Source organism: Meleagris gallopavo, chromosome 16, assembly GCF_905368555.1.
Source record: "Meleagris gallopavo chromosome 16, MGAL_WU_HG_1.1, whole genome shotgun sequence".
In the NCBI taxonomy this organism is placed as follows: domain Eukaryota; kingdom Metazoa; phylum Chordata; class Aves; order Galliformes; family Phasianidae; genus Meleagris; species Meleagris gallopavo.
This window is the reverse complement of record NC_139419.1, coordinates 3,945,387-3,964,224: the sequence shown is the minus strand read 5'-3', so window position 1 is coordinate 3,964,224 and position 18,838 is coordinate 3,945,387. Positions and strand designations below refer to the sequence as shown.

The following is an 18,838-nucleotide window of genomic DNA, read 5'->3' as shown; positions in this document are numbered from 1 at the left end:
AGAACATTACGGTGTGCTCATTGCTACGTGCATCAAAAAGAAGCCTTAAGATAAATAAGCAAAGGAAACAGCACACAGGCCCTCAAAGCTGGGAGATTTCAGCCAGGGCATGGGAAGAAGGCTACACAGTATCAAGAGGATGAAAGAGAGAAATAGGATAAGGATGTGGGCAGAGACTACAATTTAGTGACTGACAAAGTACCTAAGCCTTGCAGCTGAAGAGAAGCTGACTTTGTACAGATGAGTCAAGAGATTCAGGCTCCATTTTGTTAACTAGAAAATTCACTGCCTATTACAAAAAACCTGAACCCTTAGACACAACTGGAATACTTCTAACATATTGAGAGAGCTACAAAAATAACTTGCTGAGATCAGAATATCTTAACAATAATGCAAAATAAAAACTGACTCTACATTAGACAACACTACTGCAGGGTAGTAGAACTGCCACCTGCTTTATTTAATATCTCTGCTGCATAAAAACCTTATTGCTATTAATTTCTCATTGCTCCAATAAGATTCTTGCAATTCCAAGTGCAAGCCACGTTTTCTGCCTTAGCAGAAAATTCTGTAAAAGATTTCTATTCTGCTTTAAAGAAGTCATCAAAGCCTCACCAGTGCCCTTCATTTCCAACTCTCTGTAAGCACCAGCCTGGGCCAGCAGAGACACTTGGCATCTCATTGACAGGGGCAGCAAGAAGCCTGGATGTTACCACCCTCAGTCATCATCCTTAGCTGCATAAAACCTGAGGTGCTGAGCAAGCACAAAAAGAGACTGCCAAGACACAGCTAGTATGAAATTTTAAAAATCAGGGTTGACAAACGACTACAACACATTCTGTATATGAACAGTCCTACGTTCATTCACCTGATGAAATACATCTTATTTCTCCCAATCTCTAAGACCTGAAGAAGGGAAAGTATGTTATTTTCTTAATGCTCTATGGAGCCATATTTCACAAGATCTAAAGAGCACCGCTGAAATTTTATTATTTGGCACTCTGAAAGCAAAGGCTATTTGTCAGAGGAAAATAAATGAAAAAGCAGAGGCTTAATGAAAGAATCACTAACACTTTCAACCAGGAACCCCCAAAAGTGTAAGTAGCAATACATGCACAGGCAAGGGCAAGAGAAATTGGACTTCCCTGAAACAAAAGTAGGTAGCAAAACTTATCCATCAAGGAGACCTGAGCAAACACAGGCAGACTGTATCTATCACTGACATTTATAACCACAGAAGTTGCCAAATTTATAACCTTTGGCACTGAAGATGTGGAATAACTTGCATAACTAAGAAGAGAAAGACCTCATAAGTTGACAACTAAACTTCAAAGCTTGGAGTGCAATCAAAACAAAGCCTACCGTAAGCACTGCCGGTGATGCTGTTGGTGGGGACAGCATGTTTGCCGTTCTGGGTGACCGCCCGCACGGGGAGCTGATGCTGTCCAATGGTCACTGGAGCTGCCTGCTGAAGGATTGTGACAGTCTGTCCTGGAACACCCTGTGCCATTTGACTGGCAACTGTTTGAATAACACGGCTGGCGGTGGGTATTGTGGCAAACGCGATCGTTGGCTTTTCATCCATACCTGCTTGGAGAGCAGAACAGACAACAATTATTTAGCACCCAGCTGGTCTAGGAGCAGGCTTTCTTCTCACTAATGTTGTAGCAGTAATATATACCCTGGGCTTACAAATGTTTAAATGCCTCAGCGCCACAAAGTCACTTGCCTTTGATGTGTCTTATAATGTTTATAGGGTGGAAATGGAAAGCGCTGCTTCACAGGTTTTCAGCTTAGTCACAATAGTAACATATTTGGGCTCCAAGGAGCTCAGGATTCCTAGAGGCCTAATCCTGTGAGAATTGCTTTAGGCAAGATCAGACTCTATATACACATTTTCTGTGGGTTGACTCATATTATATAGTCAGCTCTGAGAAGGTAATGACTCACTTACCTGCTCACTGCAAACAGGGATATAAGAACAGGGTATATCAGTCCCTCTGAAATGCTCTTTTTGAAGCTTATCAGAAGCCAGGGATGAATATTTGAAAACACAAAGTTATGTATAATTACTCTAAACATATTAAGAACTTTTTTTTTTTTTAATAGCATAAGCCACCCAACCAAAAAATTCAGGACTGTAAATTAGACGGACCATAAGCATTAAGCAGAGACTTGCTGAAAGAATGACTGGAAGCAAGAGCAGAAAAGGCAAGGAAAGCTTGGAGATTAGGAAGGAAGAGGTTACAAGTGGAAATAAAATGGACAAATAGGGAAAGAACAAACGACAGCAAGAAGTAGTGAATGAAAGAAGGGAGCAGGTGACAGGCAGCTGCAACTGTGCTTCAGCAACACGAACAGGATATAGATAGGAATTTCCAGAGAACGTGAATGAAATTCAAACATAATAACCAGTGCTGAAACAAAAAAAGCCAATGATCCTGGTACTGCTGTAGAGGAGGCCTTTGTTGTAACTGGTATTTGAAGGTTGCTTTCATGAGGTACCGCCTATAAGTTCCAGAAGTACATGCTTTCCCCTAGGAAACTGAGCTGGCAGAATAGAAACACCGTCATTTACTGACGAGGCCATCCTGAAGTTTCAGCCCCTCTCTCATGCCATCAAGCAGCATACATTTCCATGGCATGCCCAGGGGAATAAGACACATGCATAATGTTGATACAGGGGCTAACAAATATTTAAAGCACTTCATGTTTTTTCAATCTTCATAGCCAGTTAGATTTGCTCTCCAAAGATGACAAGGGAACACAGTACTCCTGCTCAATGGTGGAAACATCAGCCTGATGAACTCCTACTCAAGTTTATCTAGACAAGCATCTTTTATTAAGGGCTAAGCACCCAGTGAGTGAAAATGATGTCTGATTCTCCCCCACACTCCAAGCCTGCTTGATTTATTAGTGAAGTAGCAAGAGAAGTGACAAGCTACCTCTGTGGTCACCAGCTAAGTCCAACACTGCTCCTGCAGCTTCATGAGCTCCTCCTGCTGTGCCCTGATTTGTGAGGATGTATCCGTTTGCAGAGTTTGCAGAGGAGGTCACAACTCGAACCATTGTAACAGTGGGAGCTTGTTGAACGACATGAATTGCATGACATGAAGGCTGTTGAGAAGTCACTATTGATGCTGGCATGTATGCAACTGGTTTTGCCACCAGAGTAGATGGCCGAGGAGGAGGAACAGCCATAATCACTGGCTGGGCACTGACTGGAGATCCTAAACAGAAAACAAAAACATGCACAAATAGAAGAGGTTAAAAAACACGGAAAAAAGCTTCTTTACATGTACACTTTCTATATCTGCAGTATTTAATCCTTCAACAGAGGCAAGATGTGAGGGTAGGTAAAGAAAAGATTTTGAAAACGTCACCTCCAGTCTTTTATTTACTATCATATAAAAACCAAAATTGACATTTTAGCACTGTTTTGTGAACAAATACTACGATAAACCCCCAAACATGAGGCTTTACATAATGAGCTTTGCCTTCCAACCCACTTCAACAGGAGCACCAAGGCCAATTACAGCTGACAAGCAGGTACTTACCGGGGCTAGTATTATCAAGGCTCTGGCCACAGCACCGTGGAGCTCTGCATAAGCAAGATGATCTTACCATGAAGCCTTGAAAATTACTGACAGAGCTATGCACTGCCATGGCTACTCTGCTACGAGTTCCTTAGAGACACGTAGATTAAGGTTTGCCCATGTGTTTCTATACATTCCTTTACCTCCTGCCCCTTCACACAAAGGCTAATAAGAAAAATGATCTGAAGTTGCACATGCGTCACCAGTCTCTAACAAAGTCCAAGACTTATATTCTCCTACAACAGACTGGCAGGAACATTCCTGCAGCGTTCCCAGCATAGCACTCAGCACAGTGGAAAGTCACCTGCTGTGAAACAAGAGCTACTCACCAGGTGCACTTTGTGAATACCGATACTCCGGAACTGAGGCTAATTTTGACCCAAAGTCGTGATCGTGTGGAATGGGTGAGCCTTCCCTTGACAGGCACTCTGGAGTCTGTAGGCCACTAGAGTGAGGGGACAGCAGGCCAGGGTGAGTTGGGGAGGCTGGAGCACTCCTGGAACACCAGAACACAGTGTTGGCAGGTGTAGATGTATTTTGACCACAAGACAGCAGCAGAGACCAAGCTTTGTCTCCATCAGAGGATCCTTTAGGAAGAAAGATAGCTATTCTCCCACATTACTTACCCACTGCAGTCTTGCTGGGAAAAGCTGAAAGGTACACAGTAACCCCACTAACACTCTAGCACCAAATACAGTCACATTATTCGTGGCAGAAGGCAACTGGACCCTTCACAGTATGGTTATCATTTCAAGACTAACTGCTGACAGAGAAGCTGAATGTGTCTCACATTCAGACCAGTTTTGCAGTTTCAGGCCATTCTCAAAGGATGTTTGTCAGTGTTTGAGAGAATAGGAGAAAACTGCACAGTAGATGCAAGTGGCCAGACCCATATGCACTCAGCTGAGCTGTTGCTACTCCTTCCTCAACCACTTTCTTCCCACTTCTGGTCCCACATGGCCACTAAATGCATAAGGAACTCAAACACAGAGCTGCTAATCAGCTGAAAATCTCTCCTTGTTTTCCTCCATCTTAGAGAGAAGGAATGTGAGTAGGAGTGCCACACGATGCTGCTCCAGCTAGGGCTACCCTGCATTAACCCCACAGTGACAGGGCTCAGAGAAAGCTGTTGCTGCACACAGCTCCTCTCAGCAGCCCCACCATTGGCTGGAGCACTTAGACAGAACAGTCCTCACTGCTTAAAGCCACAGTCAACGTGATGTTCCCTATGAGAGAGAGCTTTAAATACCACAGAAGTTATTCCCACTGTGATCTAATCCACATATAAACACAGCTTTCCCAAAATTAAAGACTGGCATCTGGAAACATTTACTGTTTTGAATTTCTTTGAAATGCTACCAAAGCAGATACATTATTTGATGCATTTGTAGGTTGGTTCAGTTTTTTTTTTTTTTTTAAACACTTAAAGTCAGAACAATTTTCAGATTATGCCTCAGGACTACTTAATTATATTACCATTCAAAAAGCCATAAGCAGAATTCAAGTTTGCTCACTGTACTTCAGGAAAAGGTTGATTGTTTTCTTTGTAATGAATTCAGTGTGGAGATTAGAGGACAGTGATGTTACCTGGAGGAGAGAGGCCCAAAAGGTGTTCGGAAGCAGGACACTCCTCTTTGCCTTCTTTTTCTAAATGCTTGCTCTACTAGTTTAGCTTCAGAGGCAGGGTCAATCCGCCAAAAGGAGCCCTTTCCAGGTTCCTCCTGGGAGCGTGGGACTTTAATAAAGTAACGGTTCAAGGAGAGGTTGTGCCGAATGGAATTCTGCAGGAAGCACAAGAATGAGGTGATTATTTCACTGTGAGGAAGCATGTAACAAAGGCAAACTGATTTTGCCACACAGCTTGGAAAAATAAGATCTACGCTGCCCAAAACAGTGTTGAAGATAGAAACAAGTCACTTAACTCATGGAGCTCCGAAATCACAGGAGAAATGCAAGGGAAAACCTGGGGAAATTAGTGAGACACAGAGCTCCTACTAACCATACAGAAATGTGGGTTTGCTCAGTACTATACAATCACTTGAATATACCTGGAGTCAGCAAGTACAGTAGCTTTGCTACTTATGGAAAAGAATGAAAGCAGAGCTTTTGCTGAGGCAGGGGGAAAGCAATGTAAACCACATCAGAATTCTCCCAAGACAGGTTGTATTCAAGGCAAGACGAAGAAACTGTTTGAGCTTGTGCTAACTGCTTACCTGCAAATGATCACTGGGATGCCCAAACATGCCCTAAAGGACACTACATCTCATGGTAATTGTAATGTAGGCCACACAGCTATCTGAGAAGAATCCATTATTGATGTAGCACTAGTCTAGTACCATAAGCTCTCCAGACGTTGGCAGGACTAATTATCCTTGTCATTGACAAAGCCCACCTGAGCAGGTTTAACACTGCCTTTTTGGGCCAGGGAAAGGCTCAGCAAGCCCAAGTATTCATAAGCTCTTTTCTCTTCCACTTTCCTGACAAAACAGGAGTTTTGCAGTTGCCTTAGACAAGCTCTTCACGGGAAAAGCCTTAAAGTGGTACTGGTTGGGTAGAAAAAGGCAACTTCACCCTCTACTGAAATGCAGCTGTCTTTAAGGGAGGATGCAGCAACTGCTTCAAGGAGTACGGCTCTGCTGAGCAGGTTAAGGCAGGAAGTGAATATCACAATTAATTAGAACTGTGGGGAAAAGCCAGGGAGGCTGAACATATCAATTCCAAATGTACTCAAAGTGCACCAAGCTGTGCTGTTCCTGCCAGCAGAACACAATGAAATCAGCAGCTGCAAGAGTCTTTCCAGCTGCATTGGTGTGTTATATTCAAATGACAACACCCATTTCAGAGGTGTGATGCCAAGAACAAGCCTGAAAGCAGGTGGAGCTGTGGTTTCTGAGACTTTGAAAGCAGCCCTCAAGTTGAACATTTAAGTCTGATTTAGCATGTGTTAACTACATCCAAGCTCTCCTGTGAAGCTGGTCAGATTTCCTTTCATACCACATGAGGAGCTTTGAGCCTGTGCTTTCCAAGTTCCTATTCTGAGATTCAAACCCTGGAAACTCTGATTTAGGCAATGCAGTAGAATAAACTGGGAAAAGAAAACACTTGTGATGATTTAAGGCTGTATTATGATTTAAAAACAGGACTTCAGTGTTAGGCTGGACATTTGTTTGGACAAATCACTCCAGAGAAAGACACAGGTAACTATCTGGGCAAGGGTGTTACCGATAGTAAGGACGTGGAAAAACAAATAAAGAAACAAAAGTGAAAGACAGATGATTGGAATCCAAATCGTTTCAGAAAACAGCCCACTGGTAACACTACATCACCCTAAAAAGTATTTACAAAAGATAATCACCCACAAACAAATTAGCTAGCTTATGTTAAACAAATTCATTCTGGGAACAGTCAAAGCAGCTCTATTCTCAGTGCCCCAAAACTTTACTAAATGTATTTCAAAACAGATAAGACCTGTCAAAGTAGTTTAAAAACTTGTCATATCAAGAACTCACCTGCCAGCCTTTGTCAGCAGTCCTGTAGTATGGATAATGCTTGGTAATGTGGGCATAGATTCCACTTAGTGTTAATTGCCTGTCTGGTGCTGAAGATATAGCCTGCACGATTAGCTGAGCATAAGAGTAGGGTGGCTTGGACTCATCCTAAGAAAAAATATGAAAGCTTAGTTATTTTCTACACCAGAGTTCATCAACAACCGCAAGTAATAAAGCATGTTAGGCTACAGTTTCACAGATGCAAAAAGAGCACAAGGATGGGCAATTAAAAGCATCATCTCTTTCACTCCTGCTTCGTGCTGCCACCCCCCAACACAGCACAATTATCTGTGTACAAACAGAACTAGAGGACTAAACCAGATCAAATTATCTTGTCATCCTGTGCCTCCCCCTCCCCAAACACACACAAAAAGGACAACTTTAACCTGGCTCCATTCTCCACTGGATTTGTGATGTGCTTATATTGGCACAAGGAACAGAACAAGGATGAGTAATTGTAAGCAAAGAGTTACAGGGTGTAGGACACATTCACTGCTCTTAGTGTTCATGAAACTGAAGCCTTCAATCCCACTCAGCTACAACGAAAGCTTTGCTAGGCTCATGCAAGTTTGCTAACCAGCTCTCCTAGCAACAAGCCCAATATGAAACTTAATTCTATTCCTTCTATCTCCAGCAGGTTTAGTTTCATTCTAGGAACTTTAATTCATTTGCCAGATCTCATATTTCTACATTAGTCCATCAAGAACAGCCTTTCTTGTCTCAAGGGAGAATCAAATATACAAGTCACCATCTAGTGTTGTGCTTCTCCACCCAATCTCAAATAAGGTGGTTTTGAATCTACACCTTTAACTTTGATCTGAAGATCAGCTCACCAACATGAAAAGTTATCAATTTAACTCAGTTATTTTTCAATCTAAATTTCATTGCTGCTCTCCTTGTTTAATGCTTGTTTGACAGACATGTGTTTGTTTTGAAATCTGACTGCACATTTCTCATAGCAAGGATCCAGTTTCTCCCCCCGCTTCCCTTTTCCCCAGTTGTGTTTTGCAAAATACCATTAATTAAAAGGAGAAATCAAGACTGAATTCTAACGCTCCTCTATATGGGTTCTTGATTTATCAAACAAGCAAGATGAAGTATTCCTGCTCAACCTTTTTAATGAATGGCTTGCATACATTTCAGACAGCTAAGCAAGCAGATTCATCATCTAGTACAAGATGCTGCTGCTTTGAAGCCATGGACTCAAAACCCTGGAGGATAACACACACAGCACCCTTATGGCAGAGGTATTCTTACACCCATTTAACTACACTCAACACTTCCAGGTCTTAAGCTTCCCAACGAGCACGGCTGGGTAAGTAATGTTTCTCTGAACCTTTGGGCTGTCCCCGCCAGATGTATCTGCCTGCTGTTCTGATGCTGCTTTTGCTGCATACTCTGCTGCCAGCTGCAGATCCGAGGTAATGTTGTGAACAAAACGATATCCTGAGGATCCAGCACCGCGTGGACTGGCCGGGCAAGAGTTGGGTACACTGAAAAGGCAAAGAGAAAGTAAATTTGTTACTTTATTTATTAATAAGATGCACAGTTCTTAATTCCCAGATACCAAAAGGATCTCAAGCCACAGAGAAGCATCACTCACTGGACTCATTTTTGCTCTTGGGGCTTATCCAAGGCACAGAAAGATGGAAAATAAATACAAATCACATGTAATTGAAGATGAAACTGAAATTCCTCCAAGTTCTGATACACAAATACACACCTGCACTTTCTACAGTCACAAGAAAACAGTCTCAAAGCACTGAACGGTTTCTCTGTACGTGGGACTTAGAAAAACACATGCTCTGTAATGGGAAGGAGTAACAACAGAAATAACTGGCTGGTGTAACCTATGAGAACACCATCACTCTCCTTCTGATGTAGGCAATGTTTACTCAGTTTTCCTAATGGATAGGGGCTATGCACATCTTTTGTATTGTAGCTAAAATACTCAGCACAGACATCTGCCACGAGGGCCCTTGTGGAACACAAACCATCTTTAGAAGATCAGACATAATGCCACGATTAGTGCTCCATGGCAGGAGGCAGCTATTTCCCTGATTCACAAGCACAAAGTGTAGCTATCAACAGAGAGCTGCAATCGCTTCTGTACAAAGTGAAGGCAACTCATCTCATCAGCTTTGGCAAGCATGGGGAAAGGACATTTAGAATCTGAGGATTACCACGAGATGGCATTACAGGAACACCTACAGAGATGGAAAACCATGCTGAAGCTGATAAAAAGCTACAAACAAGTAAAAGATCACTGTAATTTACAGCGCCGCTCAGATACACAGAAGTGAGTGCTCCAAGATGAGAACTAATCAGAAAGACATGTCTGAGGATCACACATCTGTGATTGGTAGCACACAGAGACCAGGAGGAAAGGGATGAGGTGGAAACCTGAAGGTCTGAAGTTTCCCTTTTCCATCTCTCCATTGTTCTGTGTTGTCCTGAATGGATGGAAAGGCAGAGGGGTGGCTAAATTCCAGGTTTACACGTATTTGCTGCATAAGAGCAGCGAAACAATGAACAAAACAATACACAGGAGATGGACACAGCAAAACAAGCAGTTCAAATTGTACGAAAAGATGCAAAACGAAGCCCATTGCTGGGAATCAGAGGGTGGTAGAACCGACATCAATAATCCTCTTTCCAGGAAATGCCCAACAGCAGTGTGAGCCCTGACAGAAATAAAAGCAGTAACTGATACCCACCCAGCACCGTGCTCAGTGCTGTAAGGAAAACAGAACACAGTCCATTCCTCAATAAGGTGATGCTGTCTTAGGAGCATTCCCATGCACGTGTGTGGATGGATAGGACGTGGTGAGACACCCCTTGTTTGCTCAATGGGCAACACCTCCAGTGCAAAAGCAAGCTGACAGGAAAGAATGAGTGTTCCCTAACACAGCCCACTCTGTAAGCTGAGAAGTGCTGCTTCTTGTTGCAATATCTTCACAAACGGTTGCAATGCTGAGCTCAGCACGACCGAGACTGCTTTCTTTTAAAAGTGGATCACAGGATTGGAGGGGGAAGCAGGGAGAAAGGGAAAAGAAAACAAAACATCCCAACTACAACGAATCCCTGTAACAAGGAACACAGATTCACTCCTCTCCAGCCAGGACTCAGCCATACAAACCACTGGACAGGGCTCAGTAATGCCTCTAGCGCCCACTGACAACCTTTATTGATGGGCTCAAACATAAATCTGTCTTTGCAAGAGATAAAGGCACTTTTTACCTAGTTCTGAAAGAAGCAGAGAGCTGTTGGTGCAGGAAAATGAATCCAAGTTTGCTCTTACTTGCTCTGAGCCCACTCTGTAAGTGGATAATGCTTCAGCACAGAAGTACTCCTGATGCCTCAGTCTACACGCACAGAGCTGGTTTGAATTTAATTATTCTGCTGTCACTTCTCAAAAGCTTCTCCATGCACACGCTGCTTCTATTGTGCAGATAATTACAAATGAAAGTAATTTTCATACATGAAGCAATGACAAATCAAAAACACAGCAATTCTTTTTATCTTGGTGTTTGGCACACGAGCAATTATTGTAACACACAGACTAAGATGGGAATAGGATGAAACAGTTTGCTGGTTTGTTCTTCATTTGCAGAATTACATTAACAGCAAGCCACAAACAGCAGCTAAAGCTTAGGTCAAGGATATGGAAGAGAGTTCTCCAGAAAATCCACGCACCTCAGGGCTGTATGCCTGCCCTCCTCATCAGCTCTCTTTTGCTTTTAAACTACTGAAGCTTCAAAAACTGTCCCATGCAGTTCAGATGCAGGAATTGATTCAATTCTTCAAGCTCAGTAAAGAAAATAGCCCCATTTTTACTGTTCAGATTTGGGCTGCTGAAGCTGACGATGAGCTTTAAGCACAACTTGTTGCTTTAAATAAATACGTGGATGAAAAACCTCTCCCCTTGCAGGGCCATCATTCTAATGAGTGCTGACAAAGCCCCTCCAACCAAAGTGCTGTTAACTTTCTGAGCCTGATAGGTCCCTGGTGAAGCAGCCATGGCAGCATCTGAAGATCTGGGAGAAGCACTGTTCTTTCACCACAACAGAATGCTTCCATCCAGGTAGAGCTGCCTCCTTTCAGCCTGGGTCTGTTATCAATTCAAGAGATGTGGGTAGAGAACAAACAACATGAACCTTAAGCCCCTCCACTCAAGGCAGGGTGAAACACCGCTGAGTGTTCAAGCTCTCAGTCAATCATCAGTGAGCTCTTAAGGGGAAAAAAAAAAAAAAAAAAAGAGTTGACAACTGAAATGACAACAAGGTGACAAAATCTGCTCCCCCCATACAAACACAGGACAGAAGGAGTGGAGAAACAGTTTTACTAAAAATACCCCTTCTGAGGATTAAGTTCAAATTAAACTTCAGTGCAGGTAAAAGAAAACAAGCAAACACAATGCAGTGACATCATTTTCCTGGAGTTTCTGGAATTCTGCTCACCACCCAGATTAGGAGCTGCCCAGGGACAATTGCCTGCACTCACACCCCCTTATAATAAATATGAAGCAAAGAAAGAAGAAAAGCTTTTCCCTATAAATATCTGCCCGTGCTATAAAATCAAGTGTGGGGAAAGTGGTTATGATTTGCTGGATATTAGTATTACATAAATACTTGAAGAGATGGAATCCATTTTAGTACTATAGACTTCTATTGGGTAAAGCTACAGCTGGGTATGCACCCCAGCTTACTGCTGGGACCCAGGCACCCTGTCCATGCAAACACTCTTTAGCTTGCAAACAATATAAATTAGTTTGCATTAAGCTTGTATGTTACGGAAGAGGGCGTTTTGGAGAGGAAGCACGTGTCTCTCAATGGCATAAAGCACAACACAAAGCACACCAGCTGCATTTGCTCAGTATGATCCCTGTAACACCATGGTTAATGCCCCTCCACTCAGATTCTTCAAGGATTCAGGGTCTTGAAACTGTTACTGCAGGCAGTCAGTGGGCCCGAGCTTCTCAAACACTGTACTGAGACCCAGCTTTAGACCAGACTACAGCCACATGCTGAATCACAGTGGTCCTCTGCAGCACGTTTTCCATTTAAAACTTAACCTTTGGCTTGTAAGGTCAGAAAGACAAGGGTTGAACACAGTCTCTGTGATAAATTCACCCGTGCAACAGGCAAGAGTGTCTTTTAAACTCAGAGCTTACAGCTGGCTATAGAGAACGTGGCATCTTATAGCATCATGATTCACTTCTGACTCCTGCCAACAAGAATCTAGCCTATAAAGTTCACAGCACTCTTTAGCAATGAAAAAGCCTTTAGATACCAGCTACTGGAGAAGTACAACTCACTGCATTGCTGCTGGAATGCTCCAGATTGGTGTGCTTCAACTAAAGAATAAAGAAGTACAAAACTAGGGTGTACCGTTGTGGACATGGTGTGACACACAGCATGCTGCTCTCTCATCTCCTTACAAACAAACCCACAACACAACAGGATCAGGAAAGGTACTGACTGGAGTAAGCAGGATGATTAAGGATAGGGAACTGATTCTGAACACAAGTTAGCATCATTGCATGCTTTCCTACATTACCCCAAAGAGGCAGAATCCTGGGCTAGGTGGCCTGTGATCTGAACGCATGCAGTGACTTATGTAGAGATCTCCAGCTTGTCTCAGTCTAACAATATTTTTACAGATTGGGGGTGGGCAATAAATGGTTAAATGATTTATTTATAGTTATACTACAAGTCCACAAGCAAGCTGGGAACAGAAACACTCCCAAATTCCAGTGCCAATTTCCCCAGAAGGAGAGGCAGTAAGAGAATGCAGGAAAACTGCCCTGTTACTTCATTCCATTCTTCTGCAAGAAAGGTGTCTGTAGGGCTCAAGGTGCAGGAACTCAATTTAAGCCAGGTGTGTGCATAAAGCACACCCTCCCTGTGACAAAGAGGAAGTGTTACCTGCGAGTGCACGTGAAGCTGTTTACCTGAGTAGGAGGTGCCTTGCTAAAGAATAGGGAAAACCTCTTGTGGTTTAGGATATGGCACATGGCAGCCTTTGCAAAATGCCCAAATAAACTCTTCTGAAGCACGTACAGATGTAGTAGCAATGCTAAGAGTAACCTCCAATATAGATTCCCATCTGAACAAATGTTTTTCTCTTCTTAAGTCCCCATTCCACTACAAAGGAAGAATCCCTGTTTCTTAACAAGATCTTTTCCAGTCTCCTCCCCAAATGCAAAGGGAAGGCATTTTCCTGCACACACAGACTACAGTTAGAGAAATGCCACAGATCTCAGCCTATTCCTATATTCCATTTCAAGCACACGGGATACCAAAAGACACAGGGATTTTTTCCTCTCCACGTGCACCAGGCAGGAATCAGGTCAAAGTACAGCACTGCAGCTTGCGAAACGAGCATTTCCACCAGACACCAATCAGAACCCATGGGTGCAAATCCTCTGCCACTCTCCTTCCCCAGCCCAGCCCCAAAAATGTAACTCAAAGAACAGCAAGTCCTTGCACGTTGCCTGTTTCAAACAGGTTTGAGAAACAATCCCCGGTGGTGAGGCTGCCAAACCAAGTTGGATTTTGATGTGAAAGGAGAAATCTGAGAGCTACTCTGCCTCATGCTGGAAATAAAAAATGACCCAAAGCCGTTGAACAAGCCACAGCGAGAAAGTTAACTATCCACAGAAGTTCAAATTGTTTGTACTTGTCTCTGGTCCAGCGGTCCCCCCATTAGCAAGGAAGTGAGCTCACTCCATCTGTGGATTCAGTGCACGTTTCACAGCAGCGCCGAGCAGGGGAAGGGAAAAGGAAGTGCTTGTGTAGCTGTGACATACGCACCCTTTCCTCCAGCACATGGCTTGGCACTGCTCCACCAGCACATGGTCCATTATCTGAAATAAACATGCGTAGGAGCTCCCAAGCCTGCTATAGATTGTCGTGTTGCTTCTGTGATGTACATGCAGTGTGCTAGATGGCCTGTGGCTGGGAGACGAGGGCGATTAAAAATAATCACCATTCTGTCCGATGGTGGGAGGGACCAGAGCCTGAATCCAGGAAGCAATGGATAACCGAGACAATGCAAAGAGCCTGCAAAAAGCCTGCCTTGGAGCTCTTCACTTAGTGGCTCACAATGCTGCAGACAGGAGGAAAGGCCAATATTTATGCATCCTGTTCCACAGCGTGCACATAACCACTGAAATCAGGGTTCATCCAGCTTATCTCATGCCTTTAGAGAACCACGCAAGTTCCTATCAAAACCCAAGTGTTCTGAAATGCTGTTGTCATGTAACACAGCACACAGGACTACACGTGAGTGTTCCCTCCTACCACCTTACACTCCCATGCTGCTTTACAGAATAAAAACTCAATCCATAATTTATCTACTGCACACTCTTGAAAAGTAGTTATGACACCACACGGGCATAAAAAGCAAGCAATGAATTTAAATGACCTGTTAAAGACCACAACACACATTGGTGGCTTAGCTGACAGAACTGCAGCTCCTCTGAATAACCCACAAGCAGAGCATGCAGCTGAACTGACTGCCTAGTGAAAAGGGGGAAAAAAAAGCAGTAAGGTTGAAAAATGTGCAACTTCTAGAACTGTAACAATTCAGCTGACACCTTCTGTTTTGCTAATCAAATCTACAACAGAAGTACAGAAGGATGCCACTGCTCGATCTATTCGTCTCATTCCTTTCACTGCAGACCAGGTATTGATCACCCTAGCAGCGCCTGACCATGGGTGGCACATTAAGTATCAACAGTTCTCTAAAACAGAAGGCTGGAGTCAGTCCACACACAGATGTACCAGGCACTTCTCAAGCTGTAGTTGGGGGAAGAGCTCTGTGAGAAATGTCAAAGGACTTTTTATGATTTCTTTTTTTTACTGATGAAGACTGTATATGTAAGTGAGATAGCCATGCCCTTCCAGTGAAGTACAAGACAAAGTGTTCAACCCCACAGCCACCCCGGTACAGAGATAAGCCAGCAAAAGGAGCAGCTGTGAAATGTGAATAATGATGCTGACCTCTGCAGTGCAGCAGCTTGAATTTCCTTATTGTAGCACTACTTTCTTTTTAAATAGTTGGACATTGCTACAATTTATTTATTATAAGGAAGCACATACAGAGGTATGATTTTGTTTTTAGACAAATCAACAACCCTGAAAGACAGAGCTACAGAGAGGTACTACTTGGAAAACAGTTGCATTATTACTACAGGGCCATTAACAACAGCTGGAAGATTAAAAAAAATAGTAAATCCAAAAACTCCAACTCAGCATCACTTTGAGACCAGGAACAGCAAAACCGGATGAAGATCAGGGTTTGCTTCACAGGTGAAGAGCTTCAAGTCATCAGTAAGAGTGTCACCCAAAGAGGGTTTTCCAGATGCAAGCACAGAATCTTCAAGCTGTGCACTGAAAGATAGCCCCTTAATTCTGAAATTCATTACAAGCATTAGATATATTTTGCAGCATGCAGAGGTGAATTTAGCCAAGCTACAGAAGGCTTTCAGACAGTTTTTCAGGGCCTTGAATCTACTGAGAATTGTGCCTGAATCCAGGTGCTCTGCTCTTTCTTATGATGCCTGAAGTGGACAAACTGCTTCTACTTGGTTCTCACAGCCACAGCAGCCTTTCTCTTTCGGAATATGTAAATTGGTGTTGTTTCTCCCCCCCACCCCCCCAACAGATTTTTCAACTCAGAGCAGGAAGAAATAAGCCATGCCTGTGTGTCAGCCTCACCGAGAGTGCTGCCAGCCAATATTTTCCCTTAAAGCTGTACAGCAGCACTGAAAACATCTGCAAGCAGCCCCTCCTGGAGATAAACTGCCTTGCTAAGGAAGCAGTGGAAACATGTCTCCCCAGGAGTAAGCAGGAATCTTGCTTTGCAAAGCTGCTGAAGGTGGCAGGTTGGGTTTTGTTTAACTAAAGCTCACTCCCTCTCTAGGCGGTGTGCTTTGCAGAAGGAAAATAAATAGGCTGGAAAAAAACAGAGCGGCTCGTCGGGGGGGGGGGAACCTGCAGGGAAGCAAAGCTGCAATGTAAACAGGGAACAGAACGGCGGTCAGGAGGGCAGGGCTGGTGCTGGGAGCACAGTGCCTGGTGCAGGAGTGCAGTACGGCCCTGGCCACACAGGGTGGAGGCAGGAAGAGGGGCTGGGAGCTGCTTTCCAAAAAGGAAATTTCACCCAGCCAACGATTTCCAAACTGCAATAATTTTCCACGGGCCAATCAGGGAGGAGCAAGGCAAACGCACCAAATTAGGAAAGTAAATACTAGAAGGGGGAAAGGGAGGAGGAGGAGGAAAGCAGAGCCGGTGGAAACGCCTCCAGACACTGTCAGGGAATGGGGTCCTGGGCTGAGCCCCTCTGGCCCTGGGGAAGGGGCAGAGGGCACTGTGTGAGGGCTGTGTTCTGATACAAAGACACCAAGAGAGCAGTTTGCTGCCCCGGGAGATCGATGGCAGAGCTCACACTGATGTGCTGCACCAACAGTGCTCCCTTTCTGAGAACCAAGCACCCAAATCCTGTCCCAGAGTGTGGCTGCAGGGCAAGAAAGCTGCAAGACCCCGCGGAGGGAGAGGGAAAGGCTGCAGGGGCTCAATGAGGATGTTTACAAACGTGTCAGTCCCTCCTCTGTAAGAGGAACTCAGAAATGAAAAGGAATTTGGCAAGCGAAACCTCAGATGTCTTTTGAGGTTTTCTGAAGCCTCTGCTGGGTTTGCTTCTGCTCAAGACAAACGGATGCAATCATTAATCATCCTCAGTAAACACTCCGTTAGGGGCCGAGCACAATTCAACACCACTATTTCCACTTTCTCCTTATGCAAAAGAAACATTCTCCAGGAGTCAAATATCAGTCGCAGGCATATGCCAGAGTCAAAGATACAGCCCCTGCGAGTAACAGAAACCACACCGCGCTGCGCACGATGACTGAATGGAAACTAACTCCCATATGTTGGCAGAGAAACCATCCCCCTCCCCTCCCAGCAACAAGCTTCATCTAAAAAGAGAAGGTTAAATATAAACCCAAAGCAATGCCTGAACAGAGGGCTGAAACCGCAGCCACCTCCAGCTCCCTCTTTCTAGAGTATCTGCACTGCACATCTGTGCAGCTCTGCAAGCAGGGAAAAACCCAAACAAGCAATGCCTCCAGACCCATGCAAAACCCGCCTGGCTCTATTGTGACACTGAAGTCATTCTCAGCAGTGTAAATTTGAATACTACTTGCTGAATGAATGCTAGCTGACAGGAGATGTTTGTGTACTGCAGCTTGTTACAAAGCTATGGACAAGAAAACAAAGCGAAGGCTGTCTGTCTCTATTCCCAGGTGCGCTCTGATATTCCGAGGCTGCAGTTTTAAAACTGCAACACATCATCCTGCATCACCAGCACACCTTACTATAGCTAGCAAGTAAGTTTCACTACACTTCAAGTGTTAAATGAGATCACTGCAACAACATAACATCAACTCTCCGCTGAGAAAGAAGTAGGGAATTCAAGTGAGTAACGTGACATTCAGGTTATTTCTCTCACACATTCTTGAATCAGATGATTTACCAAACAGGATATTTGCACAGATGAACACTGAAATTGCTACAGCCCCTCAGCACGCGGTCAGCATCCTTCCCATTTCCTTCTGTTGCCAGGAAAGCACATGCCAGTGGCCACCCTTGTCCCCAGCTCCAGATAACACCGGCACCACCCAGCAACAACAGAATATTATGGAGATAAAAATAAAACCAGCCGTCCTAACAGAGACCATTTGCTTGCTTTCTTTTCTCCATATATATCAGTAGTTCTGGAGAGATCGTTCTAATTCCATAGCCAAAGATAGACTAACAGATCTATACTGTGAAACCAATGCTCGAGGGCAGCCCCCCACCCTTAGAGCTCTCAGACAAAACCACACATCCAGGCTATGAAGATTTTAACTGTCCTTCATAAAGCTGAACTTCAGATATTTAACAAGTTGTTTTTAATGGGGCACACCACACATCAAGAATATCAGATAAGCAGCACAGAGCTGATAAAGACTGGTACAAGGAGAGAGACGGAGCTTCCAGAAAGCACAAAGGACAATGAAAAGAACCACAGCATCACTGGGGATAGTTATCATCTCACCTGATTGTGCCAGTGGGGGATGGGAGGGGGCTGACCACACTGCGGAGATCCGGCTCCGGGATGTGGATCTTCAGAGGAGAAATTTGAGGGTAAAGAGGCCGAAGGGGAGGCGACGAAGCTTCCTCTTTTACTTCTTCTTTGTGGTATAAAGATGTGAACTGGATCTTTATAACCGTGCTAGGGAATCGGAAAGTACATCTGTGCAGGAGAAAAAAAAGAAAAAAGGAAAGCCACTGTCACACAAGATGTTGAACATTCTACGTGTTTTTATACACAATTACTGAATAATTACTACATTCACAGCACAAAAATCCACCACCCTCTCTCCAGCATCTCTCAGCTCCGAGCCCCAAGCAGGAATTGCTCGTTCTTCACAAATCACTGCATAGGTATCACTGGGATTTCAGATGCGGGCTGGAAGTTTGGGCAGACTGAATGATTTCCCCAAGGTCGTGTATCCTATCAATGACTAAGCACGATGTAGAAATAAAATGACAAACTCCCGGGCTCCTGCTATATCGAGGACTAGATATTATCTTTTATTAGCTCAATACACATAACTCAGAAAGCAAGTATCAAGACCATAAGCAA

General features: G+C 43.9%; 1 protein-coding gene across 2 annotated transcripts in view; it reads right to left on the bottom strand.

The window, feature by feature from the left end:
• The window catches only part of FOXK1 (forkhead box K1), a 50,134-nt gene that overhangs the window by 9,278 nt on the left and 22,018 nt on the right, over positions 1–18,838 (bottom strand). The window contains exons 2-8 of one of the 2 annotated variants that reach the window (XM_085237308.1): positions 18,248–18,445; positions 8,481–8,637; positions 7,106–7,252; positions 5,184–5,377; positions 3,926–4,092; positions 2,946–3,230; positions 1,363–1,590 (exon numbers count right to left, since the gene is read on the bottom strand). In XM_085237308.1, the coding sequence (XP_085093434.1) occupies positions 1,363–1,590; positions 2,946–3,230; positions 3,926–4,092; positions 5,184–5,377; positions 7,106–7,252; positions 8,481–8,637; positions 18,248–18,445 (1,376 nt within the window). The remainder of the gene's footprint in view (positions 1–1,362; positions 1,591–2,945; positions 3,231–3,925; positions 4,093–5,183; positions 5,378–7,105; positions 7,253–8,480; positions 8,638–18,247; positions 18,446–18,838) is intronic. The other variant, XM_085237309.1, reaches the window with a different exon arrangement.